Here is a 26,174-nt window from a genome sequence, read left to right on the forward strand (position 1 = left end):
TTTGTAGTTGTATAAGCAGAAGAAACTCTTTTTCATACATCATAAGTATTATTTTAAGTTTCTGCTTTTAAATACGTGTTTTTTATTTTGTCACAGCCCAATGATGATAATTACCCAGAAGATCACTAGTTTGGCTTATGAAATTCATGATGGTAAGAATTTAGAAATTAACTTTTTGCCACTGAAAGAAATCCTATTCAAATGTACTTTCATCTGAGAAACGACCCTCACTTTCCACTCTGTATTCGAAGAAGTCAGAGAGGGGAGTCTTTAACTCTGCATAGGTTCACTAAAGTGTATTTATTTTTCTGCAGTGTTTCATCTCAGTTTCACACTTGATCCAGTGACAAAAACACTGTAAAGGAATGGGATCCCGTCGTAGGTCCCAAATTAGTGGCAAATACAGAGGAAATAGACGTTTGATCTAAGTCAAGTGTTATTAGTCCCTGTTTCATTTGTGTCACATTTTTATTAATATTTGAATGTTTTTCCCCATGCCCCTTATCCCTTAATGTATGCACACAGTGACATCTGTTTTTAGCATAAATATTTGTAAGTTCGGATTTTATGTCTTCCGTGGATGGACACGTTGCCATAGGAAATGCTAACAGTCTGGGCCATGAGTCACAAATTCGACTCTGGTTTCTTCACAGACTGGAGGAGCGTCCCCATGAGACCCGTCACTTGTAGTGGCCCAGGGAGCTTCTGGCACGGGGTGTTTAGCCCCGCTGTATACATCGCCTGTCCTGTACCCTCTGGTACGGAAGACCTACAAATAATTTTTTAGGGTGGTGTTTGCCTCTTAATTTAGTCCTCCTTTGGTCTTTAAATTGGGCTTAGAATCGAGTAAGTGGTTGTGTAATTGCAAATCATATCCCCTCTTTGGGGAGAGAAGGTAAAGAAATGGATGGGAAAGGTATGAGTAAAGTTTTCATTCCTTAGAGTCATGCAGAGGTAAGGAAATCATTCCTTGCTTCATGTTGAGCTTCTAGCCCTTAATACCGATTAGTCATTGAAGCCATCTAATAATAGATCTTAATGCCCCCTTTTGAAAGTCATAGTGTTTGCTATTAAATATGCTAGCATTTTGGAATTTTTAAGTTAATAATAATTTCCTCTAGAGAAGGGTCAGGTTTGTGCCCTGACGTGTGTTATTTATCTCCTATGGACCTAGATGTGTTGGGTTACATGATGCTCCTTTGATATGACTGAACCTGTGTTGCAATGAGAAAGAAAGGATCCAGTTATTCAAAAATTGGGATTATAGCTTGAATTTCCATTGATAAAAGCGATGCAAGTGTGAATGGGGAAAAATGCCATTCTTTTCTTGGAAACCATAATTGATAAAAGTACCTGTTTTTATTTTTCAGGGATGTTTCGGAAGGATGAAGAGCTGACATCCTCACAGAGGGGTCTAGCTGTAAGGTACGTGCCCTCTTACTGTGTCTGGCCTTGGTTCATGCGGTCTCTGCCTGGGATGCGCTTTACTCTCCCAGCTAAGACTGACTCATCGTGCTGGAGGTACCGACTTTGGAAACCAAACCTTCCTCCCTCCGCACACCGTCCTGATACCAGATCTTGCTAGGTTAGGCTGCCGGTGCCTTCTCAGGCTCTCATGGCACATTGGACATACCAGCCTGCACGTGCCTCTTATGTACCATGGATATCACTAAATTTTCTGTCTCTCCTGTGATTTTCTGAGTTCCCTGAAGACAGTCCTCATGTCTGCCATGCGGTAATGAGTGATCATTGCTGCTTCTGTTTATAGACCGACAACTTGATGGCAGGAATTGGGCTAAGACATGGTAATACAGCACGTAGATGCCATGCTTTGAGATAATGAAGAACCAGTAAGATCTTCTCAGTATTGTTTGAGGAATTCTTTCTGGGCAGGTTTCTACTTCATTATGACAGTCCTCTGTTGACGAACTGAAGGAATAGCTTGATTTCTTAGAAGGCTCTATCTTAATCTAATTAGAGATCGAATACTCGTTTTACCTAAAGAAAAATTCCTAGGAAGCGCCTTGTTCTCTGTGAATCTAGAACTAACAGATCATGGCGGTCAGAAGAATGAGGTTAAGTGTGTGATAGCAGACGGACCCTGCCGTGAGTGTTCACTTTTGGTGGCATGTCTTGGGAATGTTCTTATACTTTCCCCATCTTTAAGATTATTTTACTTTGATATTGTCTGCAGTCAGTACTTACATACCAGTAAATGTGCACTTGAATATACACAGTCCGTGAGAGATGACCTTGATCTGGGTTCTGTGATCTTCAGGCATCCTTTGTCCATCCCTGTAACCTCTCATTAGGAGACACTCAGCCTCCGTTTCTGCCTTGCCCTCCCACACACCCAGCTGGCAAAACCCCAAGCCCTATTAAATTCGACTCTCTGCCTACCGACACAGTGGAGGAAAGCAGAACAGAAAAACATTCATTGCCGATTGCACCTGCTGTGAGTGTGTTACCACAAGTTTCGAGTCACGGCCTTAGAGTTGCCAGGAGTTCGGCTGCGTCTGTCCTGTCCACTCCCACCCCGGTCCCTCTTGGCACCCCCCAGCTTCTGTGTGCTCCTTCCTCAGACTCCCAGCACCCCTCCCCGCACTCATTCGGGCTGGAGCGAAGTTTGCTTCTTGGAGAAAAGAAAGGCAGCTCCGCTTCATTTTGCTGCCACTGAACCTGCCAGGCTGCCCACGTCTGTGACAAACACTCGGCTTTCTGCCCCACACGGAGGACTCACTGGCCCCCCTGAGGCCAGCTTCTCACTCACTTCGTGCTGAATCCAGCCGCTTCTCTTTAACTCGAGGATTTTGCTTCTTCCGTTGTCCGTCCCTTGCATGGCCGCTCGTCGTTTCTCCATCATTTCGTGCTGGGAGGAGACACGCCTTTACCTCGCTTGCCCTTCGAGCTCCCTCCGCATTGCACTGCAGCCTGTAACGCGAGTCTGAGAGATGCATGTCCCTCTCCCCGTCCTCACCCCCTTCCCTCCTCAGCCCCCCGCAGTCGGGTCCGTCCCCACCGCTGGTCAGACAGCGTGCTTCAGGGGGACCCGCAGCCTCGGTGCGTGGAACGGGCGGCCTCGGTGCGCGGCAGCTCAGCCTCCGCACCGTCCGACCCAGCGGACCGCACCGTCCGTGGAGTATCTTCCTCTCTCGTCTTCTGGGGCACCCCCCGCCCTTGGCTTTCCTCCTGCCTCCCTGGCTGTTTCCTGCTGTCTTCGCGGAATCCTCCCCCTCCGAGGCTCACCCCTAAGTATTCGTGGGTTGCGAGGCACAGGCTTGGACGGCTCCGTCTTCTCTGGGGACCACGGTCTGTCCCCTGGCCCTAACCGCTGTCCATGTACTTGCGGCTTGTAACTGTCCTCCCACCTGTCCCCTGAGCTCCAGCTCGTGGGCAGCTGCCGTTTCAGTGTCCCCGCGGGGATCCGAGCCGGCGTCTCAGCTAGAACGCGTTCCAGACAGAACTCCCGAGTTCTGCCCCCGCCCTCCCTCTCCGCAGCCCGCCACCCGCCAGGTTCACAGCGGCACCATTTGTCACAGGGCCTTCGGGTGAGCACTTGGGCAGACTCACGTGTTCGTACTGCAGACCCTCTCCACGGACAAGTTCACTCTTCCTTGGAGATCTGTCTCTCATGTGACCATGACATCGGACTGTCCCTGATCTGACTGGCTTTTCACCACTCCCACCGAGATCGGCCCAGCGGGGCCCTCTACTTGGTCTCCTGGAACAGCGTCACCGGCAGGACTCAGAGTTCTGTCTTCTTCTTCTTCTTCTTTTTTAAGAGTTTATTTACTGGGGCGCCCGGGTGGCTCAGTGAGTTAAGCCACTGCCTTCGGCTCAGGTCACGATCACAGGGTCCCGGGATCGAGCCCCGCATCGGGCTCTCTGCTTGGCAGGGAGCCTGCTTCCTCCTCTCTCTCTGCCTGCTTGTGATCTCTGTCTGTCAAATAAATAAATAAAATTTCTTTAAAAAATTTATTTATTTATTTATTGGACAGCACAAATAGGCAGGGAAGCAGGCTCCTTGCGGAGCAGAGAGCCCGATGTGGGGCTCAATCCCAAGACCCTGAGATCATGACTGAAGGCAGAGGCTTTAACCCACTGAGCCACCCAGGCACCCCAAAGTTCTGTCTCCTTGCCCCCCACCGTCTACCTTCCACTCAGCGGCCAGAGGTCTTTGTAATGTGTGTTGGGTTAGGTTATTCTCCTCTGAGGGAAAACCCACAGCGGCTTGTCGTGTAGCTGACTGGGAGCAGCGCTTAGGACCACCAGGTACAAGACCCGATGAGAACTAGTAGCTCTACTGCTCGTAACTACACAGAGATCCTCGTCAGAAACCGCCTTTCCCGCTGTCACTCTCTGTCCTCAGCCATGCTTGATTTTTCTTCACAATGTATATTACTGTCTGGTATTGTCTGGTATTTGGATTGTCCTTCTCTCTGTCTTTCTACTACACACACTGTGAGGAGAGAACTTTGGCCCATGTATCATTCTGTCCTCATCACCTCAACAGCGGTTCACCAACGAGGGTGCTTGTGCCCCCGCAGGAGTCATTTTTGATTGTCACGGTGGAGGGGGAGGGGCTGCAGACATCGGGTGGGTGGAGGCCAGGATGTCTTAAACATGTCGCGGTGCTCAGGACAGCCCCCTACAACAAGGAAGTATTGTCTCAAAAAGTCCGTAGTGCCGAGAAGCTCGAACCTGTGGAGTTGATTCCAAATAAATACTTAATGGAATGAAAGGATGATTCTTTCCTTTAATGTCATAAATGAAATATTGGTTATATGTCATAACCTTTCCTTTAATGTCGTAAATGAAATATGGTTATACTTCGTTCTCATTTTAACTGCAAGCATTATAATTATCTACTTAGTACCTACAGTGACTTGTCGTTTGATGCGACATTTGAGCCAGAAGTTACTTCGGCCAGCTCTCATGGTTCAGACTTATCTCCTGTCCTTGCAAACTCTGATACATAGTTTGACTTGGAGGCACTGGGCTGTGCCATGATCGCCTGACACTGTCTGGGGGCTTGAAGTAATTGGTGCTGAGTGAGAGCTCTGTCCCAGGAGCACAGGAAGTTCTTCTGTGGCTTTTGCGTGAAGGCGCTTCCCCAGCCTTCGAGGCAGTGAGAAGGCATTCTGTTGCAGCATTCCAGAAACACATGCGAGAGGAAGCTCTGCCAGCAACATTTTCTCTCCTCAGTTTTGAGCCATGAAGAGAAAATATGTAAGGCTCAAAATGCTTTTAAATGTAGAAGGGTAATTCTGGAAAAATCTAAAAAAGGAGTGTTGGCTAAGTGGTGATGTCGCTAGTATCAGATGGGCAGGAAGCAGTGTTTTCTTTTTTGTTGTTTTTTATAAAGTTACATATGAGGGGGTCTGTCAGCTTCTCTTGGCCCCAGAAAGGGTTTGTGCTTTTTAAGGAAACCACTTCTCAGAGAGGAAGGAAGGGCTGTAACATCTTCTAGAAGCCTGCTTCCTGTCCTCAGGTGGAGTTGTTCTTCTAGTTATGATAGTTTATAATTGTTGGTGGGAAGCAGGCTTACTAGTAAATGGAGCTGCTGGTAGAAAATAAATAAGGGGCGCCTGGGTGCCTCTGTCGGGTAAGTGTCCAACTCGATTTTACCTCAGGTCATGATCTCAGGGTCGTGAGTTTGAGACCCTTGGTGGGCTCTGTGCTCAGCATGAAGCCTGCTTAAGATTCTCTCTCCGGGCGCCTGAAGGGCTCAGTACATTAAGCATCTGCCTTCAGCTCAGGTCATGATCCCAGGTCCTGGGATCGAGCCCCACGTAGGGCTCCCTGCTCAGCGGGAAGCCTGTTCTCCCTCTCCTACTCCCCCTGCTTGTGTTCCCTCTCTTGTGGTATCTCCGTCAAAAAAATAAATAAAATCTTAAAAAAAAATTTCTCTCCTCCTGCCTCTCCCCTGTTGTCTATCTCACATGCTCGGAAAAAAAGGAAGAGAAAAAGAAAATAAAGATGTAGACTGCTAATTCATCTATATGATGATGTATACGGTCTACGGAAGTTCCTGTGTTACTAAGTATTTTTTACCCGGTTCCCTGCATTAAGAACTAGAAAGCTCCGTGACCGTGAGATGCCATGTGCCATCTGGACAGACCTCAGAGCAGTTGAATGACAGACGCTGCAGGGCATCCTTCATTCGTTTCTGTCTTGCCCCCATATCCAGTCTCTGGGCAAAGCCCCCAGGCTGCCCTGCCAGGGCGTACACAGGGGCTGCCTCCCCCCGCTGCTCCCGTGTGCTGTCGCCTCCTGCCGGGAGATCCCAGTGGCCTCCTGGCCGGCCTTCCAACGTCCACCCTTGTCCTGTCCAAACTCGGGTAGAGGGATTCTTCGGAAACATAGGTCTTTAAAAAAAACCCTACTGGACTTTTTCACTGCATTCAGAGTAAAGGCCAAAGTTCCTTCCGTAGCTCTGAGAGAGCCCTCGATGATCTCACATCCGTTCTCTCTGATTTTTCTCGTCTCTTTCCCTGGTTCAGCAACACCAGCCTCCGTGCTGCTGGATGCGCCCCAGCTCAGGGATTTCACACTCATCGTTCCCTCTGCCCGGAAGACTTGTCCCGGTCACTCACACAGCTCCCTCCCTTCCCGCCTCGGCTCGGATGTTGCCTTATAGGAGGACTTTGGCTTTTGACTGTAATAATAATAATAATAACCACCACCCCTTGTCTTTGTAGTACTCTGCGCCTCTGAAGTACTGTACACATTTTAATTACTTGCTCTGCACCTGCTGTGTGAGCTCTGAACGCAGATCGTTGCTCTGCTTTGTCCACTGCGGTGTCGCTAGGCTGCCGGGCCCGTGGGTGCGGGGTCTGTGCAGGCGGGGGTCATTGTGGGGCGAGTGACTGGCCGCTCCCGAGTTCGCCAGGCCCGGGCTTGTCTGCCTCAGGTCGGTTTGGGATGAGAGCTTCGGTGGGGCCCCTTTGCAGGGGCTCACAGAGACGGGAGGGAGGCTCTTGGAGGAGCGGCGTGGGTGGGGGGCGCCCGGTCCCCGCCGTCTCGGTCGCGCTCGCCCGGCTGAGCCGCTGTGCTCTCCCCGCAGGCGCATGCCCAGCCTCCTGGAGTACCTGAGTTACAACTGCAACTTCATGGGCATCCTGGCCGGCCCGCTGTGCTCCTACAGGGACTACATCACCTTCATCGAGGGCCGGGCGCACCCGCGCGCCCCACCGGGCGCCGCCGGGAAGGAGGACCTGCCGGGCGACAGAGCCGAGCCGTCTCCCAACGTAAGCTCCCCACAGCCGCGGGCGCCAAGGGGTGTTGGTTCCAAGACGCGGTGTGCACGCGCCCTTGGAAACGGGTCGTAAGAGTGACTTCCCACCGCAGCCCCCGGCGCCAGCAGCGGCGCGCTCCTCACCGGAGAACAAAACGGAGGTTTCTCCAGCGGTGCTGAGGGCAGCAGTCGCTTAAGCGTCTGCCCTTGGCTCAGGTTGTGATCTCAGGGTCCTGGGATCGAGTCCCGAATTGGGCTCTCTGCTCAGCGGGAAGGGGATGGGGGGCGGCTGCTTCTCCCTCTGCCTCTCCCCCTGTGCGTGCCTCCTCTCTCCCTCTCTCTCTCTCTCCCTCAAATAAATAAAAATCTTAGAAAAAAAAATAGGAGAAGCAGTGCAGAGTTCTTCAGTGAGAACGATGTTTTACGGTTCCGGAGTGGTTTACAAGAGGGCAGTTTGCCTGCAACTGACCCAGCCTGGTCTCCTAGGCCTCCTCCTTCCCCGCCTTTCATGTTCCAGCACTTCTGAGTGTTCTGTCCTCCTGTCCTGACCTCCCTCTGCCTCCCGGCACCGCCAGTTGACATCTCACTCCTCTTTAAAGGCCATACATCAAATAGCACCTTGTCCGTAAATGTTTTCCTGATTCCCCCCAGTGACACAGTTAACAGTAGCTGACACTTTGATGGCACTTCCCATGGGCCGGGCCCTGCTGGGGACACCCCATAGTCACTCTCTTGGCCTCACAACACGAGGGAGGGCTGTTACCTGCCCTGCTTAACAGGTGGGAAACCGGCCTGCGGGATTTGGCCGAGATGTCCCGGGCTGGCATTCAGACCCAGGTGGTCCGAGTCCGGGGCCCGCACCCGGTGGCCTCACAGCGGACCGTCAGCTTTACTTCCTCTGAGCTGTTGGGTAGACGCTCCTTTATCAAGAAGGGCTCAGGGCACCTGGGTGGCTCAGTGGGTTAAAGTCTCTGCCTTCAGCTCAGGTCATGATCTCAGGGTCCTGGGATCGAGTCCCGCATCGGGCTCTCTGCTCAACAGGGAGCCTGCTTCCTCCTCTCCCTCTGCCTGCCTCTCTGCCTACTTGTGATCTTTGTCTGTCAAATAAATAAATAAAATCTTTTAAAAAAAAGAAAGAAAGAAAGAAAGAAAGGTTCTGAGGCTCTGTGGAGGCTGAGTTTCTGGCGGATGTGATCTGGTAGACTCTGAAAGTCCTTCGACACCTGGGTCGATCAGAAAGTCTCTGAGTCAAAAACCGGGGCTGGTATGTTTTTTCTGAATGTGGGGCTTAGAGCAAAGGACCACCTTCCTTTCTAAGTTATTACAAAATGAAGTGTGAATGAGGAAGTGCGCACTCATTCTCAAAAGCTCTTATTTTATCTCTTTGCTGCCATGTGACTCATTGTGTTTTGTACCAAAAAGGTGCTTTTGTCTTCATAGTTTCTATTACTGGTTACATGTTCATTGGTAAATGCCGTGTCATGTGGGCTTGAATTTCACGCTTGAAATCGAGTACATTCAGATCTCTTCCATTGACAGTTTTGTGTCTCCAGGATGACCACTTAACCCTTTAGAGATCTCGCTGCCACAGGAGAAAGAAAGGATTAATACAGATAGCTTTGATATTCTAGAATCTTATTCTGGAATACTGGAAAGAGGAGTAAAATCTAGGAATCAATGTTGTAAAATAATTGGAGAATTTCAGGTGGTATAAACTTCTGAGTGGCAGTAACTCAAATCCAAGAAAGCATAATACAAATTTATATATTCTCTTGCCTCACCCTGAATTTGTATGGGATCCAGTCTTATGAAACACGGCTTTTCCTCTTTTGGGTTGTAGGCCTCATAAATCAGAGGTTGTTGGCAATGGCAAATACTCTTAATCTGTTATTTCCCTGTCTTACCATATATTTGGTTTAAATTCCCTATGTGTAAGGTTTGTGCAGTCAGAAATGGTGGTGGCTTACAAACCACTCAAAGGCATTTGGAGCTCTTTGTGCATCCCTGGAGTGTGTGGTCTCTTCAGATCCAAAGTAGGACAGTTGGGTCGCCAGTGATCCTTTTATTGGGGACCTCCTGATCGTCTTTAAATCAGATATGGGTTTGGGTGCCGAAACAAGGACCCAAATCACAAGGGCTTACACAAGGTCTCTGCCAGGCATCTGCAGTGTCAGTGACCCGTGGGTAACATGGCGGCTGCATGTGTTGGGGATCCAACAGGCTCTCCCCTGTTTTTGCCCTCCTTTGGGTGATCCCCCATTCCCACGATGGAAGCTGGTTCACCACAGGAGCTGTCCACGTTGCATGGACCACATGGCCACACTCAGCTGTGAAGGCGGCAGTCACGTGTGGTCTTTAGCTAGACGTGCCCAAATAAAAATTCCATCATTTGCAAGAAGGGGCGGGGGGGCTCCTGGGGAGCATCTGTCAGTCTTGGCCATGATGTCAGTAGGACTTTCCTCTGGGGCTGCATAGCCTCTTAGTGGCAGTCTTCTGCCATCTTACAAGGGGGCACAGACTTGACTGCAGGTTTCTGGAGCTGGCTTGCGCCTGGGGGCTGAGGATCCTACCTCTCAGACTGCAGGCTTCCTCCAGAGTCTCCCCATTTTCATTCCCACTCTTAGCCAGCCCCCTACTCTGGACCTGTGTCCCTAAGACTGGATCTTCTCTGGTTCAGCTTCCCTGAGTGTTAACATCCAGCCTCCTGCTGGAGGGCTGGAAGGGTGCCCCCTTAGTACGCAGGGAGGCTGTGGGAACCAGGGGGCCCACCTGGCCTCCCGAACTACCTGCTCCCACATTGCCTCAGCCTGTGGGCGCCACCTGGTAGCTGAGAGCAGATCTGCGCTACTTTAACTTTTGTTTTTAAGCGGATACCCTAGAAACTTGCGTGTCTAGTCTGATGGCCACTGTATCGCCCATTGTGTCATTAAGACGATACACCCAATTTTTCGATTTCCCTGTGAGACCATTTTTTTTCATCTCACTGCCTTGACAATTACAGTTTTTTCTCTACCTGTTTTAAACCTCACATGTAAAGCTTAGGTATTTGGGGGGAAAGGTGAAGAAGAGGTAGCCTTACTGGACTGGAGAAAGCTTAAGAAAACATTGAGGAAAGCAAGAATGAGGGCCACCGCAAAGAGGCCTCAGGTGCTGGGTACTTAATGAATATTCATGTGCAGGTTAGTTCATTTGAATATTATTAGACTACCAGGCGGGACACTCCACATCCTGGTGTTCAGTTACGTTCCATTACCTGGATGCAGCCTTTCCCTCCTTCCACCTGTTTCTTTCCCTTGGCCGGGGCTGAGACTGAAGTATTCTGGGCTACTAAAAATACGAGAACACCATGAGTTGGATTCTTTTCAGGTGATTTAACCTTACCAGGATATTAGAAAGAACGGCCCTTTCCCCTCCTCCACCAGAGTCTTTTATGTAAATCTTTTTGTTTTCTTAGGTGTGTAGTTCTTTTGGTTTTATCATTTGTGAACAAAATTGCATTAGAGAACTGTCAGATTTCAAGAGATGCATTAAACTGCTTTTTGTAAAAATAATGTCCATGAAATGTACATGGCATTTGGAAAATATAGGGAAACGCACAATGGAAAAATATGCTGTGTGTGTGTGTGTGTGTACAATATGAAATCTGCTGCCATAAGTTATTCACGTGATCATTTTTGTATATTCACACCTGTATGCCTGGGTTTGCTTTCAGGTATTTTTAAACTGAAAGCTTTGAAAACACAGATTGAGGTTTCTAGTGTGACTTGAGCCCGTCCAGAGGGAGCAGTTAGAAGGCTGGACATGTTCCTGCCGGGAGAGCCTGAGGGTGTGGGACACCGAGAGCAGCCGGATTGAGGAGAGTTACAGAGTTCATGCAGGTTAATCTGGCGGTGGTGTGTCAGATGGGTTTCAGATAAGGCTTACGAAACCTTGTCTTGTTCTTTGAGGTCGCGGTCATTCAGAAGCTCTTCGTCTGTGGACTCTCCTTGTTCTTTCACTTGACCATCTCTAAAACGTTACCCGTGGAGTATAACATCGACGAGCATTTTCAAGCTACAGCTTCATGGCCGACAAAAGTCGTCTATCTCTATATCTCTCTTCTGGCTGCCAGACCCAAATACTATTTTGCATGGACGTTAGGTGAGTCGCCTGGGAATGGACTGGACCCTGGACCGTGATCCAATGAGGCACATCTTACCCGGTAGCTAGCGGGGAGGGCGCCCTCTTGAGGATTTGTGGTTAAAGACCGATGGGAAAAACCAGAGCCCTCACAAGAAACAAACTTTATAGCTCATATCCTAAATACAAGGGAATAGCCTAGAAACCGTTAGGGTATGCTACAAACTATTTATATCAGATAACAATAAGAATGAATAAATCCACTGTTTAAAAAGATCCTAGTATATAATAACCTGTACCTTCTGGGAGAACATGGTGTATTGTTGTGTGGATTCTTAAAATTCTCTCTTCACTTTGTTTACTGCAGCTGATGCTATTAATAATGCTGCGGGCTTTGGTTTCAGAGGATATGATGAAAATGGAACAGCTCGCTGGGACTTGATTTCCAATTTGAGAATTCAACAAATAGAGGTTAGTCAGTCATCACAGTTGCCTTGTGATACTTTACGTACCATACTTCGCTTTTATGGGTTATGATGTGATGTTCCCAGAGATACTGAAGGCTTTTTATTACCAATAGTCAGGTCTTCCATTCAGCCAATATCTCTCGATTATCGATCAAACCGTGCACCAGGCACCGGGGTCCATTGAGTAAGATCTGGGTGATCTGGGCCCTATGGCTATAATCTAGAGGGGGCCAACGGGGCACAGAAGGATGGGTTGTAACAATCAGAGAGGTGTAGGGTGTGTGTGTGCTGCAAGATAGGCTCCAGCACAGATGAGATAGCTCCGGAGGGCTCCTAAAGCAACTAAGGTCTTAAGCTGAGTCTCAAAAGATAAGAACCAGATTGCCAGGTACTCCGAGGAGAGGGGAACGTCCTGAGTGGGGGAGAAATGACGTGTGGCTCACGTGGGGAGTGGTGACAGATGAGCCTGCAGAAATCCAGGGCAGGCCCAGACACTTTCAGAGGCCATATTATCAGTTTGGAGGTCTTATAAGAGCCTTGGAGTCTTGTGGGTGGGTTTTATGCAGACAAGTGAGATGATCATGGCTGTGGTCTGGAAGGATCTGCCTGCGTCAGATAGAATGAGTTGCCCTCGTGGGACAGAGTGGTCTGTTAGGAGGGTGCTGTGTTAATCCAAGGTGATGGTGACCTGTACCAGGGTAGTGCCAGTGAGGCTGGAGAGTCGTAAACTCTGGGAGCACCATTCCAGAGACTCAGCACAACTCGCTGTTACCCTGGCCTCAGCGAGAGAGAGGGAGAGTGAGAATCAGGACCAGAGACTGGGCCTGAGCCAGTTTTGTGGGTGACGCCTTTCACTGGGAGAAGGAACAAAGAACAGACACAGGTTTGAAGGGAAAGTTGCTGTGCGTTCAGATTTCAGACTTAACTAAGTTGTCCAGCAAGCAAGTAAATCAGCAGACACACAGCAGCCGAGCTGGAGATCCTAACTGGGGAACCCGTGAGCACGTAGCATTTCAGGCTTTGAAATGAGAATCCATGAGAGCAGCCACGAGAGCACCGAGAGAGCGAGAAGGGCTGGGAGCCGCCTCCACCCCCCCCTGCGCTCCCCAAGGCACCTGGGCTTCAGGCCCGGCAGAGGCAGGCAGGTGAGGAGGAGGACCCAGAGAGAGAGCCGCAAAACCAGAAGAAGGTTTGCCAGCCTGAGAGACTTACTCCAACAAGAGAAATGACCAGAACTTGAGGTGGAAGGTCGAGAGACAGTTGTGTCGGGCACCTTCGCATCCTTGAAGGCTCTCGAAGTGGGACAGTCAGTCAGTGCCTGTGGATGTGACGCCCCAGGAAATATAGCACTGTCCCTCGGTGCTTGCCGAGACAGACCTGACTGGGTCCTCGATCTTGGTCAGTTTAGAGGGAGTGTAGAACACGCAGAAGTGAGTTAACACCAGGTCCGGACGTGGGGGACTCTGGAAGAGAAATGACCCATTTTTCCCCAAAGAATAAATGATTTGGGAAAGTGGGGGGCAGAGAGAGGCTGTTATGGCTTCAAGGAAGCTTTAGCCAGACGCACTGTGTGCACCTTCTTGGGATCCCAGTGAACAGACCAACCGGAAAAACGTGTTTTCAAATACTCAGCGCTATTTGGACACAAAGGGGGTATTAGGTGATTATATTAAGGAGTAAGAATTAGTTCTGTTAGGTCTAATCTTGGTTTTTTAAAAGTCCAATAAATTCTGAACTATTTATAGGTGAAATAAGGTGTCTGGTATGTGCTTTGAAATTCTCTGAACAATGTCAGTAATGAAATGGGGAAGGGGAAGGAAAAACAGGTAAGTGTGGAAACCGAGTGACAGACACATGGCAGGTTTCTAACTTCCTGTTCATCATGGCTGCCGTGTGGACACTCAGACATGTTCTTCCTAAGCAAGCCTCCATGAAACTCAGTACTGCACGTACCATATATCGGTGGATGTACTTGTATGTACACATGTGTTTATATATGAAAAGAGGAAGACTTTTTGCCCCCAAGAACCGGGTTTTTTCGTCTTGGGAGCAATATTGCCCTTGTTGAGAATGCAGGGTGTGAGAGAAAGTGAAGAGTAAAGGAGTTCGTTTTTCTGAAGGAGGGAATGGTGATCCCTGTTAAACGCTGCTGAGATGTGGAGAGAGGAGGACTCATGAGTGCCCTCAGCTGTGACCACATAGGAGTTTACTGATGATTCTGGTAACAGTTTCCAGGGAGGGATAGGCATAAAAGCCAGATTATACAACTCTCAGGCATCTATTACCTGTACAGGGAAGGAGATAATAAGGACATAGCTGTGGGATACAAGTGATTGAAGGAGGAGTTTTAGTTTTGTTTTGTTTAATTTTGTTTTAAAATGGAGAGATTGACATAGGTTTACCAGTTAGAGTATTTGAAGACAGTGTGAAAATATGGTAGAGGGTGAGGAATCAAGGATTTTGGTGAGAGTAGGAAATGGACCATGGGCTTTAAATGGTGGAAAAGAACTTAAGATGCAAGGAGGAGATGGTTACAGAGGGAAGAGGAGAGGTAGGGGACCGGGAGTTCCCTCTGAGGTCAAGGGGAAGCTTTTATGGGGGAGGCTTGCATGGAGAGGCTAGAAAGCTGGGAAGATGGCAGTTAAGGTGGCGCCAAGGTTCCCGGTGGCCACAGGTGGTGGCCAGAGAGACATGGAGGTGAGGGGATTGAGAGACTGTGGCTTGATGGGACACCCTGTCCCCAGTGAGAGTGTCACTGGACGGTCACTGAACGGTCATTTGCCTATCAGGAATGTCTGGGATTATTCGACGACAACCCCCATAACTGCTAACGTGTAGGAGGAAATGTGAACATGTAGGAGAAACTGATCTCGTAGATGGCCTTTACAATAAACGAATTCCACTCACACATGATGTTACTATGTTAGAAAAGCAGTATTAAGGAAAGAAATCAGTACCCTGCCATCAACGTCAAGTAACTTAATTTCAGCACAATAAAATGTTATTACTTATATTTCAAGCTTCATCATTTCGTGGGCCAAAGAAAAACGTTCTTTTGTTTTTCAGATGTCAACAAGTTTCAAGATGTTTCTTGATAATTGGAATATTCAGACAGCTCTTTGGCTCAAAAGGTATGTTCTTCAGGAACAGGCGTTAGCTGTGCTATGGCCTCTGGTACTTGAGTTCAGGCTTCACTGAGCTCCAATTCTTGATTAAGTTTATGGTGTGTTGAGTGATATTGTGACCATGGTGTTAACCAGGAAGGGCTGCTAACAGTGCTAACAGTGTTCCCAAGCGCGAGTATATCAAATATGAGAACTTTTCTGCCTAAGCAGTGAACGTAGCTCTCGCTGGCCTCTCGGTCCATCCTCTCCGCCGTCTCTCTGGGGTTTGGGATCACCAGCGTCCTCCTTCTCCCATTCCCCGGAGGCGCTACAGACGCCCTAGATTTTTCTGGAACAGTTCCAGTGTTAAGATATTTCAGTTTGACAGATGCTTCTGCATGTTAGGCACAGGATGCAAGGATGAGTCCGACAGAAGGACCCAGCTCCTGTAGCCAGAGAGTCCACAATCTTGTTGAAAAGAGGGCAGCGTCACCTACACGTGCCCTTCCCTGTAAGGAGGAAGAGCAGGGAGCTTGAGTAGGGGCAGCGCGGGCAGGGGGTAGGGGAGGGATTATGGGTGCCGGGATCCATGATAGGTGTTCGTCACATGGCCATGGGGGAGAGACAGGCAGCCCAAGCAGAGCAACATCTGTCAAGGACAAAGTTAGGAAATTACACAGAAACTCCCAGTGACTGCCTCCTTATTCCCAGTGAGACCTGTTACTCTGCCTCGTGTTTTTTCTATGAAATCTTGCACCATGACGGTATAGCTCTAAGCTCTGATCTGCATCAAGCTGTCTTTTTTGGGAATGTCCTTTATGTTGTGACAAGTTCAGCATCTTTATCCCTGGAAATACCCACCGTAGGAGAGTGTCACTTGCTGGTACTGTGTAGTCTCCCATGGGCTGCAGACCACCCTAACTCCTGTTGTGTGATTTTTGTTTTTGGTGTATTTTTAAAATTTATTTGACAGAGAAATCACAAGTAGGCAGAGAGGCAAGCAGAGAAGGGGCGGGGGAAGCAGTCTCCCCACTGAGCAGAGAGCCTGATGCAGGGCTCGATCCCAGGACCCTGAGATCATGACCTGAGCCAAAGGCAGAGGCTCAACCCACTGAGTCACCCAGGTGCCCCTACTGCTGTATTTTAAATTCGACACCCATAGGGACACCTGTCTGCTCCGTCAGTGGAGCACCTGACTCTTGATCTTGGGGTCATGAGTTTGAGCCTCATGTGTAGAGATGCCTTAAAAAAAATAAATTTGATACTGTTGGAAAATCTCATTTTCTTACTGCTCTACCCTTCCAGAGAAATTTTAGACTAAGCACAGCCAGACTTGCCAGAAAGAAGTGTTGTTAGGTCAGTTGAAAGTTCTTAATTAAATGATAGTCATTAAAGAAAATTTTAAAAATAATGTAAAGTAAAATAACTTTAACATTAAAGATTTTTTGGTAACTCATGTAGATTTCTAGACACTGGCAGTGCTAATTTGAGCTGTGACATATACCATAAAAAGATGAAAATCAAATTTATTTTCCTTGTACATAGGAGTTTTTAGTAGCTGTCGCTTCCCTGAGGTCACAGGTCAAGTTATGGCTGATGTTAAGTGGTGGCTGCTTGCCTGGTTCCCCTGTGTCCTGTCACGTCCGAAAAGAATGATCGCCGTGGACTATCTGACCTCGCTCTGTGATCTTCTGGCTTCTAGGGTTTGTTACGAACGAGCCTCCTTGAGTCCGACTATCCAGACGTTCATTCTGTCTGCTATTTGGCATGGGGTGTATCCAGGGTATTACCTGACGTTCCTCACGGGCGTGCTGATGACACTGGCGGCGCGAGCTGTGAGTATCCAGAACCCCACCGCGGGCTGCGCCCGTGGTCCCCTTGCCCTGGGGGAGGAGGCTGCGGCCCCTTCCACAGACGGGCCTGGGGCCTGGGGCCCCGGCCCGCAGTGAGGTGTGTGCCTGGTGTGTTTGTCGGGGGCTCCCGGGCCTCCACACTTGGTTCATCTGCGAAGACTCGGTGTGTGGGAGGTACCCACAAGGCGTTCATTGTCTCAACAGAATCTTCTGCACGAGAGCTAAAAGCAGAGTTCAGTAAAGGGGGCCGGAGGGTAGGTTTATTTTAAAAAGGTTTCCTGAAAGCTGTCACCTCTGAGTCCTCTTTTAGACAGAGAGTGGAGCATGGACAGTGTGGACGGAGTGGATGGGCTGTTCCCGGGGCGGCGGACACAGTTCTTTAGCGTGTTGGCCTGCGTGGAACCTGGAGTAATATTTTGGGAAATAGTTGAGAAATTAGGTTGATGACATGGGTGGACAAGGAAGGAGGACAATTTAGTGTAAGTCCTCGAAAGTCAGAGGAAAATAACATGACAGAAAGGGTGTTTGAACAGGCTTCCTATAGCGCCTATAGGTGAGAAGTCTTCGTTTAACAAACCAGCAGGTATTTATGCAATTTTCAGGTTCCATTGAGGGGGAGATGAGGGGAAGCTCAGAGAAATATTAACTAAGGCCTTACCTTCTGGTTGTTGGTGGTCTAATTAGGGCACCAAGTGTATGTACCCATGTATGTACCCACGTGTGCGCGTGCCTACCACCGGGCATCTGTGAGACATCCGTGGGTTTTATAATAAGTAACGTAGTTGTTTCGAGGTGAAAGAAATCCTTCTGGTTGGGTTGACCCGAGGTGGCCTCATTAGGAAAGTTTGGTTGGATTTGGGCTTTGAAGGAACATTATTTCAAAAGTGAGGGAAGTTGTGATGGGCATGGAACATGACATTCTAGGCGTGGAAATGACATTAGCAGAAGCAAGTTTGAAAGTGCCCGGTGTGTTTGGAAATGACAAGTAAATCTGGCTGAAGCGGAGACATCATGAATACCTAAGGGATGAATAATTCTGGAAGGGCAAAGGAATGCAGGGGAGGGGGTGGGAAGGGTTGTCTTAGAAGAACTTGGACACCAGACCAGGTAGGGGCCTGATCCGCATTCTGTCTGCGTACCTGGGAGCCACGGGAGGTTTTTAACCAGGGGAGAGAGTGCTGAAAGCCATGCTTCAGGAGGACTGATTTGCCTTCGGTGGATGGAAGGGGAGAGGGTGGGCAGCTGCTGTGGCCATGAACCGGGCAGGACTTGGTGGGCGCCCGGATCCCGTCCGGCTGCTGGGGCTCATGGTCTCTCTGTGGGAGCTCCACGAACGTGCAGCGGGTCACTGCTGAAGAACCTGGTGGCATCCTCGCAGCGGGGCGGCGCTTCACCTCGGAGCGCGTTAGACAGGAAGCGCAGGGAGCACAGCGGAAGAGAGGGCGTCATGTCTGGTTAAGTTCGTGTGTTTCAAAACTGACACGTTCTGACTTTTTTGAAGTGAAAAAAATGTTTAAATAGTAGTGATTAGGAAACATGTATCTTGAGACTAATGTGCGTTGTGGCCCTTTATTGCGATAATTGTGTTTCGATCTCTGCTCAGGGCATGGCGCCCATCTGTCCGGCACAAATGCGGAGCCTAGAGGAGAGGGAGGGTGTCTCATTCTGTCCCGGCAGGAGAAGTGAAAACAGCACTTGATTTACTTTCTGTACTTCACCAAGTATGATTGAAGGAGCTCTAAGGATATTATTTTTAACTTTTTTAGAAACTATTAATGCAGTTTCAAATCTGCAGAAAAGTTGCAAAGCACTCCCGCGTGTCCTCTGCCCAGATTCCCGCGTTTTGCTCTCTCCCTGTCTTTTATACACGTGGAGATTCATTTTTCCTGAACTGACCTCTGCTGGGGTGGCCCCGTGGTTGTCCCTCCGCCAGCCGTGCGTGGGATTTGCAGCCACTCCTCATCCCCGGAGCAGCAGACGCCATCAGTGTGGTTTTATTAACAACGTGAAAGATAGAGCACGTGTTTGTGTTCCTCTATTTCAGATGAGAAACAACTTCAGACATTATTTCCTCGAGCCTCCGCAGCTGAAATTACTGTATGACGTTCTCACGTGGGTGGTGACTCAGGTGGCGATAAGCTACACAGTCGTGCCATTCGTCCTTCTTTCTGTAAAACCTTCGTTCATGTTCTACAGGTAAGTGTCACTCTTGCCGAGACGCGGGGGGAGTCGCCTTGTTGCGAAGAGCGAGCTCTCGGCTCCCGGGCCGGGGGCGGCATGGAGAAATAGCGCCGCAGCCTTACTTTCCGTAGCCTTTTCTTCATAAACCCGCAAGTCCCAAGCTTCCGATGGAATGATTCCCACCCTTCAGCCCTCAGGGGAGGGTGATTTAGAGGAATCTCAGCGGGGGAGCCCACCTCGGATCTCTCAGAGGTTTAACAGGAAGGTGTGGCTGTTCTTTTTACACTCGGACGTTAACTAGACAACTAGACTTACCACGGTGGTAGTTTTGCAATATGCACATACATCGAGTCATTGCGTCGTACACCCAGGACTAATACAATGTCATAGGTCAGCTGTACCCCCGGTAAGGACAGTGGCATCGGGCTGGATGCGCTCAGCCCTGCTCTCTACCCAGGGTCCAGGTGTAGGAGTTCATGTGTCCAAGCAGAGGCTCACGTGGCACTGGGGATATTCTGGGAGCGGAAGCAAGATAGATCTTGTGATGGTCACGAGTGAGTCCTGAAGAGTCTGTGCACTAGCAGTTCAGGCTGCCAGACCGTTAACTACGAAAAGGAAAGGATAGGAGAACTTAAAATAAGATGAACAATAGAGAATATGACAGAGCAGCTTAAAAAAAGAGAAAAAAATGTAGCTTGTTCCTTACGAGGAATTGTTCTCTTAATTGCTGTAGTCAAAAAAAAACAAAGAAAAGAAAGAAAAGAAAAAAGAATCACTTCTATTTCATGAATTTTTCCCTTCTTACACTTTTATGTTTCTTACCCTTTTATGGTTCACATATGTTTTATGTCTTCTCTGTATTAGAGAAATTCTTGTTTTGAATTCCCTATCTTACCTTCTCTTCTCTCCCTCGCCCACCAGATCCTGCTCTGGCTGTGTTAGTGATATCTTTGAGATCAAAAATTCTGCCTCTTGTAGAGTTTCCATTACCCTAGCGTTCAGAACGACGGCACAGAGCATGTGGTCAAAAATTACTGCCGTAATTATGGCAATACTCGTACAGAAAGACCTCATGTAACTCCAGCTGAAATTCCCCTTTTCACAAACTCGTCCCGTATATTTACATGTGTTTGAGCAGTTGGTTTGCTTTTCCGTCCCAGGAACTTGGGTCACAATCACTTGTGTTTCCAACTCTAAATACAGCCCCTGTCGCACCTGATTGCTGTCCGACTTCAGGAATAATACTTCTGGTAATATCTGTAATATCATAGCCTTTCTTTATCATGTGACGGCAGCCCTCAAGTGGCAATCTCCTCCCTTACTCACATCGCGGGGGTGGGCGGTGGGGGGTGGGGTCTGTAACTTAATTAGGGACCAGGCACAGCCCCAGAGGCCAGAGCATTCAGGTCCCCATGACCTCTGCCTTCTCTTTGTTCGCTCACCGTGTTTGCTTCTGTGGATTTGAGAGATGATTTTCTGGTCGCTGCAGCTGCTAATAAGTACCTTTGTGTTTTTGTTCTGTGTAGCCATGGACTTAGGATCCTTGCAGAGGAACGTAACACTATCCCTCGCATCGTGCTTTTAAGTGGCCTGGGTTTATAGGGGTTTATAAACGCGCACTGGCCCAGCTGGAGTGCTTCGCCTGGGGACAGGGGCCACGAGGGGCCGGAGTGCACAGGAAGCTGGTGGACATGCACGTGGGACGCGGGGCCGTGACATTTCCACCAGGATGCCGTTGCTAAGGATTCATTCTGAGAATGTAATAAAGTAAACTCTGTCCTTTTCCTTTCAGCTCCTGGTATTACTGCCTCCACGTTGCTGGTATCTTAGTATTATTGCTGTTGCCGGTGAAAAAGACTCAGAGAGGAAAGACCACACATGAAAATGTGCCGCTGTCGCCATCCGAAAAGTGTGAAGACAGAGGAAATTCTTTGGGACAGAATAGTTTTTCCACAACAAACAATGTTTGCAATCAGAATCAAGAAATAGCCTCTAGACATTCATCATTAAAGCAATGAAGGGGAAACACTCTGATGGCTATTTTGTCTCTGTTAACAGAAACCAACCTTAGCACCTTCTCAAGGGGTTTGTGTTTGTTTGCAAAGGGATGACGTGGGGGGGCGAATGGGACAGAGCTAGATGGGGAATTTCCCATTGGCCGGAGTGGGAGTGGCGTGAACAACCCCTCCCATGCCATGTCCCTGTAGGCCACGCCTTATCTAAAAATAGTTCCATTATTCCAGTGGGCACTCAGGACCTCAGCAGGTGTCCGTAGGGTCATACGTGTGCCCTGTTGCTGAATGTATGTTGCGTATCCCAAGGCACTGAAGAGGTGGAAAACTAACGTGTCGATCTGGGTGATTGAGAGAAGTTACATTTTCCAAATGAATGTCTTGCCTTAAACCCTCTATTTCTTAAAATATTGTTCCTAAATGGTATTTTCAAGTGTAATATTGTGAGAACACTATTTCAATATTTGATGTCATGTTCTGTAAAGGAATTCTGGAGGAATTTGGAACAGGATATTTAAGATTGTGGACACTTTAAAAATGCAATAAACATCTCAGTATTTGAAGGGTTTTCTTAAAGTATCTCAAATGACTACAGTACGTAGCGAGACCGTCAACAGTGACGGGGCCAAATTATGGGCAGTTTACTGTCCTGGAGAGTTTAATTACTTTGTGTCAGTCTGAGCCCATCAAGGGAGAATTTCTTCAACATAATTAAAGGTTGGTAATGCAATATTTTAAGCTTATTTTCTTTAAAAAAAAAAAAAAAGGAAAGAAAGAAAGAGAGAAAGAAAAGAAAACTGAGCAAGAGAAGATGGCAGAGGAAGGAAGGAAGGCATGAGTGAAGGAAACCCCTCGTCGACCGGGGCGGGAGGTGGCGACAGGGCTGGGACAGGGCACAGGTGCTCCGCAGAAGTGCTCTCCCCCTTTCTTCCTCTGAGTTCTTTGTGATTCTGTGAAGACATAAACGTGTAAATGACTTTTTAATATGTTGGACTTTAAGTGAAACTTAGCACACGTAAATTATATAGAATTATGGAGGGATTATGAAAATAGCCTTGGTAGATTGCATGAGGGTCGTGAAGGAAAAATCACGGAGTAAGGTGACTATCTGTCTAATCACTTCCTTGTCCTTGACAGCATAACTCGGAATCGGGTAAGTCTTAGGGAAATGAAAGCTTACAGTCATTGGGTCTGAGCCTCATTTTTAGAGACTAAAAGAAATTAGTTTCCAAACTCTTATTAAATTCTCACATTAAAATTTTGCTGTTAACTCTCTTTAATGAGTTTTAGATTCTCAAAGTAGAAAAATGTGCTTTTGTCCTCTAGGCCATTTTCTCCACAGTTCGTCTCCCCTCCGGTTACTAGATGTCTCCTTTAATCCCGCAGTCTTGGGGTGTGAGGCCGCCTGGCAAGAGGGCTTTGGCCGAACGTGGTAAATCCCGGGGTCATGGGCTGGGAGAGAGGAGGTGGGCAGGGTCTTCTTACCCTGCCTTCATTTGACCAATCTTTTATTGGACTTCACCTTTATTTGGCCAGTTTATTTTCTTTTTGCCTTAAATTTTTAATGAAATGTAAATTGTCTGTTTCTGGTGAGTCTGGTGAGTCTTTTTTTTTTTTTTTAACTTTGTCATAAATAAGTTTGCACATGAAGTTATGGCAGAACAACTCTCTGGCTTAAGCCATGTAGTTTTTCTTTCAAAGGAGAAAGGAACAGCAGATGTACTTGGGACTTTTGAGATCTTAATCAGCAAAAATATTGGTGTATCTTTGTAGAACGTTAGAAATATCCTAGTCTTTGATTACATAAAATGTTTTTATTTTTCTAAAGGAAAGTTTTTTCCACCTGCTGAGGTTAGCCATGCCCCATTACTTCCCAGAAAAGGATGGAGAGCTAAATAGATATTCTCTGTTTTTCCCATGCATTGAAATTAGGCTGCCTGTGTAATGTGAGAGGTCATAAAAGAATAATCGTGGAAAGTATCTGCCCCCAAAAGGTCTCCTCAGTTTAATTAATGCTGCAGAGAATCTGATCACTATTAAAAAAAAAAAAAGGTAAACAAATTTAGAGTATCAAGGACAAGTCTAGGCATGTCATAATTGAAAACAAGAAAGCTTAATAAAACTTTTTTTCAGCCCATCTGGCCATTATAAATAATCCCTGTTTATTTCTACTACCTATGTCATTTCTCAGCCTGTAAACCTAAAATCATGGTTACCTGTTTGTGGCTCGGTGAATGTACTAGAGCCGTCATGCAGACAGCAAGATGGCTAAGAATTTTCCAGTTGCTTTGAAGATGATATATTCTCTGTACAGTTTGACTGACTTTCATCCCCTTAGATCAGCTAAGTGTTTTGTTGTTGTTTTGTGTTTTGTGTGAAAGGGGTTTTGGATAGCTTTTCTCTAATCTTGGAGAAATTCTAATCATGAGTGTGTCATCCAGAAGAAAAACTAAAGAAATAATTCCAATTCTCAGCTTGACTTTTCTTCTCGAGAAGAAACTCTTTGTGCTCTCTGAAACGAATCTGCTCGGAGTGTGTAGGGTTACCATTTCACTTCTGCTTATAGCAGGAGATTTGAAAACTGGCCTGTCTCCACGTACTGTTAAGGATAAAGGGAGTCGTTGTACTGTATGTTTCTTCTTTTTTAATCAATAGAAGAAGATTCAGTACATGTTTCTCTCGTTTCTCCACTCTTCAGTTGTCTTGAAACCACTCCAGAGATGATCAGTGACCATCATACTTACACTCTTGGTTCATTATTATACTACTCAGGGAAAAAAAATTGAGCAAATATAATTATTCTTCCCTCAGATTCATTTTCTTGAAACAGTTGCAGTTAATATGATATATCTCAGCGATCACCATTTTATAAGTCATTTGTTCTCAGTTTTGAAAATAAGCATTTTTCTTGGAACTCAGGGTAATTGGGGAAATTTACTTGACTTCTCAAATGTCCAGCCTAATCGGGAAGGTTTATTTGGCTTCCACAGTGTTCAGCCACCACCATATTTTTGGTTAAAGAGTATTTTTGTCATTGACCCCCACCATGTGTGACATTTCCACAGTTCCCTGTTTTCAGAAAAATGAACAGTCAAAGGACGGTTCTGGACAGTGAGGTTAACCTCACTGAACTCTGATTGTCCTGGGAAGGGACCAGGTTGCTCATCTGGCTCTGTTATTAGTGCGTTCAGATTTGGGCAAGTCACCTGTCCTCTAGAAGGAAGTTCCTTAATAAGTTAAAGGATCAGTTCCAAAAGTGCACGACCACTTGTGTTTGTAATGAGTGGGGACCATTAGCAGGTTCTCTAAGAGTCATGGGCAAAGGCGGATTTGTTGTCAGAACAGTTGTGGTCATTTACTTTTATTTCTTAAGCTCAAAACCCTGACTTTTCCAAAGGTTTTCTGGGCAACAGAGGAAAACCTTCCAATCCATTAAATCAGAAGGCATGGCAGCACCCATTTCCACTGAGTATAGCCCTTAAAGTGAATCTTTGGTGATAAAATAGTCTCTATTAATGGAAACATGTTTTCCTTGTGCTTTCTCTGCTTGGTTGGTTGCTTGTGCTGTAAGTGAAATTGAAGGTGTTACAAAATATTAGTACAAACCACCAAGTTTACTGGGCAGGGTTTAACTTCTGTAACTTCTGAAATATTATTTCATGCAGAGATCATTAAGGCACATTCAATTTAGTTACCCATTTTAAACTACAAAAGAAATTATATTAAAATCTTGCCATTAAAATAATTACAAAACTTATGCTTTTTTTAAATTCAAGGACTAGATTACATTTAGGACCCAAAAAAATCATCCTATTTAAGATTCATCCCTTGTAAATTTTAATTTGTGTACTCACGGACAGCTCTGGACATTTATACTTTTGTGTTCCCTTGCTATAAACTTCAAATTGTTAGATAATTGACTGTAAGAGTTCTACATTATAACTGAAAGAAAAAAGTGGAGAGAATAATTGTTTCAGCATGGCGCCTGTTATTGTGTCAAGGAAGATTTGTCCAGAATTTTGAATATAAACCAGTATTTTATGGAGTTTTATTCAACCAGCAGTTTTCCGTCCTGGCTGAAATTGAGTACATCAGATTTAACATAGGTGCGGAGTTCTACATAACACTGAAATGTAATCTTAACTGTTCTCAAGTACCTTATTAAACACTTACTCTGAACCTGGTGTACATTTAATGAATGGCTGATGATTTCTACAAGATCCTGAGATGCAGAAAGTTCTGCTCTCCTCAGCCATCCTTGTAAAAGTGGGTCTGTATCAGTGCATGCTCCTGGTGCACAAGGAAAAGGTTTGCTAAGTCACACCAGAACTTTGGGTTTAAAAGATCAGCCTGTTGAGGGCCTGCACAGTGCGTCTCTGCAACCCTGTGTGGTCAAGTCAATTTGTAGCAACTCTCCTTATAGAAGAAAATTTAAAATGAAATTTTCCACGTTGGTGTTTTGTAGGAATGCTCTTAAACAACGACCAAGGTGCTTTTTGAGGCTCTTGTTGTACAGAGGGTACAGCCAGTGACATTTTAATCGGTGGGCTGCTTATTAATGTTTTTATATGTTTTCAAAAAATATTTATTTTAATAGATTTTTATTATGGAAACCCCAGTAAACAACTGACAAGCTCTATAGGTCATTGATTGGGAAGACTTTCTGGAATGGAACCTGAAGACACACTTACATGCTGACTAGTTTGTCTTGCCTTTTAAACTAACTATACTCATCTTGTTCTAGTAAAGCTTTTATAAAGCAAAAACAGAACAACCCCAAGACTATATAGTTCTATAACGAATGATATAAAGGTCCATGCAAAGTCACAGTGTAAAGCTTACTCAATGGTGCAAAGCCACCCCTCCACTCCTGGTTTATCAGATTTTGCTACTGTAAGAAGAAGTGGAAATATAATGAAAACCTGAAAGATACAGAGCAACAGCAGCAGAATGACTAACCATTTTCCTAATAACATGTTTGAGATGGAAAAAGTGACGGGCTGCCTTTGGCGGGAGTAGTAAATGACTGTATCCTGCCCTGTCTCTATTTTGGGGTAACTTCTTTGAGAAATTAATTTGGTAATATCCCTTTTTGTCCTTGCCTGCTAAAGGACAAACACATGAGAAGAGTTTGACAGACTTTATAAAATAGGCCTCTTCCCAATTTGAAGTAGTTTTGGTTCTGTAGCTGCAGATTTTGT

At 46.8% G+C, this 26,174-nt stretch overlaps 1 protein-coding gene across 3 annotated transcripts in view; it reads left to right on the top strand.

Annotated features, from left to right (window-relative positions):
• MBOAT2 (membrane bound O-acyltransferase domain containing 2) overlaps positions 1-21,536 on the top strand; it is a 120,545-nt gene extending 99,009 nt beyond the window's left edge. For all 3 annotated transcript variants that reach the window (XM_044262113.1, XM_044262111.1, XM_044262112.1), the window contains 9 exons: positions 97-152; positions 1,371-1,425; positions 7,067-7,250; positions 11,185-11,377; positions 11,724-11,827; positions 14,890-14,954; positions 16,630-16,762; positions 18,825-18,976; positions 20,754-21,536. In XM_044262113.1, coding sequence (XP_044118048.1) covers positions 101-152; positions 1,371-1,425; positions 7,067-7,250; positions 11,185-11,377; positions 11,724-11,827; positions 14,890-14,954; positions 16,630-16,762; positions 18,825-18,976; positions 20,754-20,979 — 1,164 coding nt within the window. In that variant the 5' untranslated portion in view covers positions 97-100 and the 3' untranslated portion in view covers positions 20,980-21,536. The remainder of the gene's footprint in view (positions 1-96; positions 153-1,370; positions 1,426-7,066; positions 7,251-11,184; positions 11,378-11,723; positions 11,828-14,889; positions 14,955-16,629; positions 16,763-18,824; positions 18,977-20,753) is intronic.
• The last annotated feature ends 4,638 nt before the right edge of the window (positions 21,537-26,174 follow it).

Source organism: Neovison vison, chromosome 8 (genome assembly GCF_020171115.1).
Source record: "Neovison vison isolate M4711 chromosome 8, ASM_NN_V1, whole genome shotgun sequence".
Classification (NCBI taxonomy): domain Eukaryota; kingdom Metazoa; phylum Chordata; class Mammalia; order Carnivora; family Mustelidae; genus Neogale; species Neogale vison.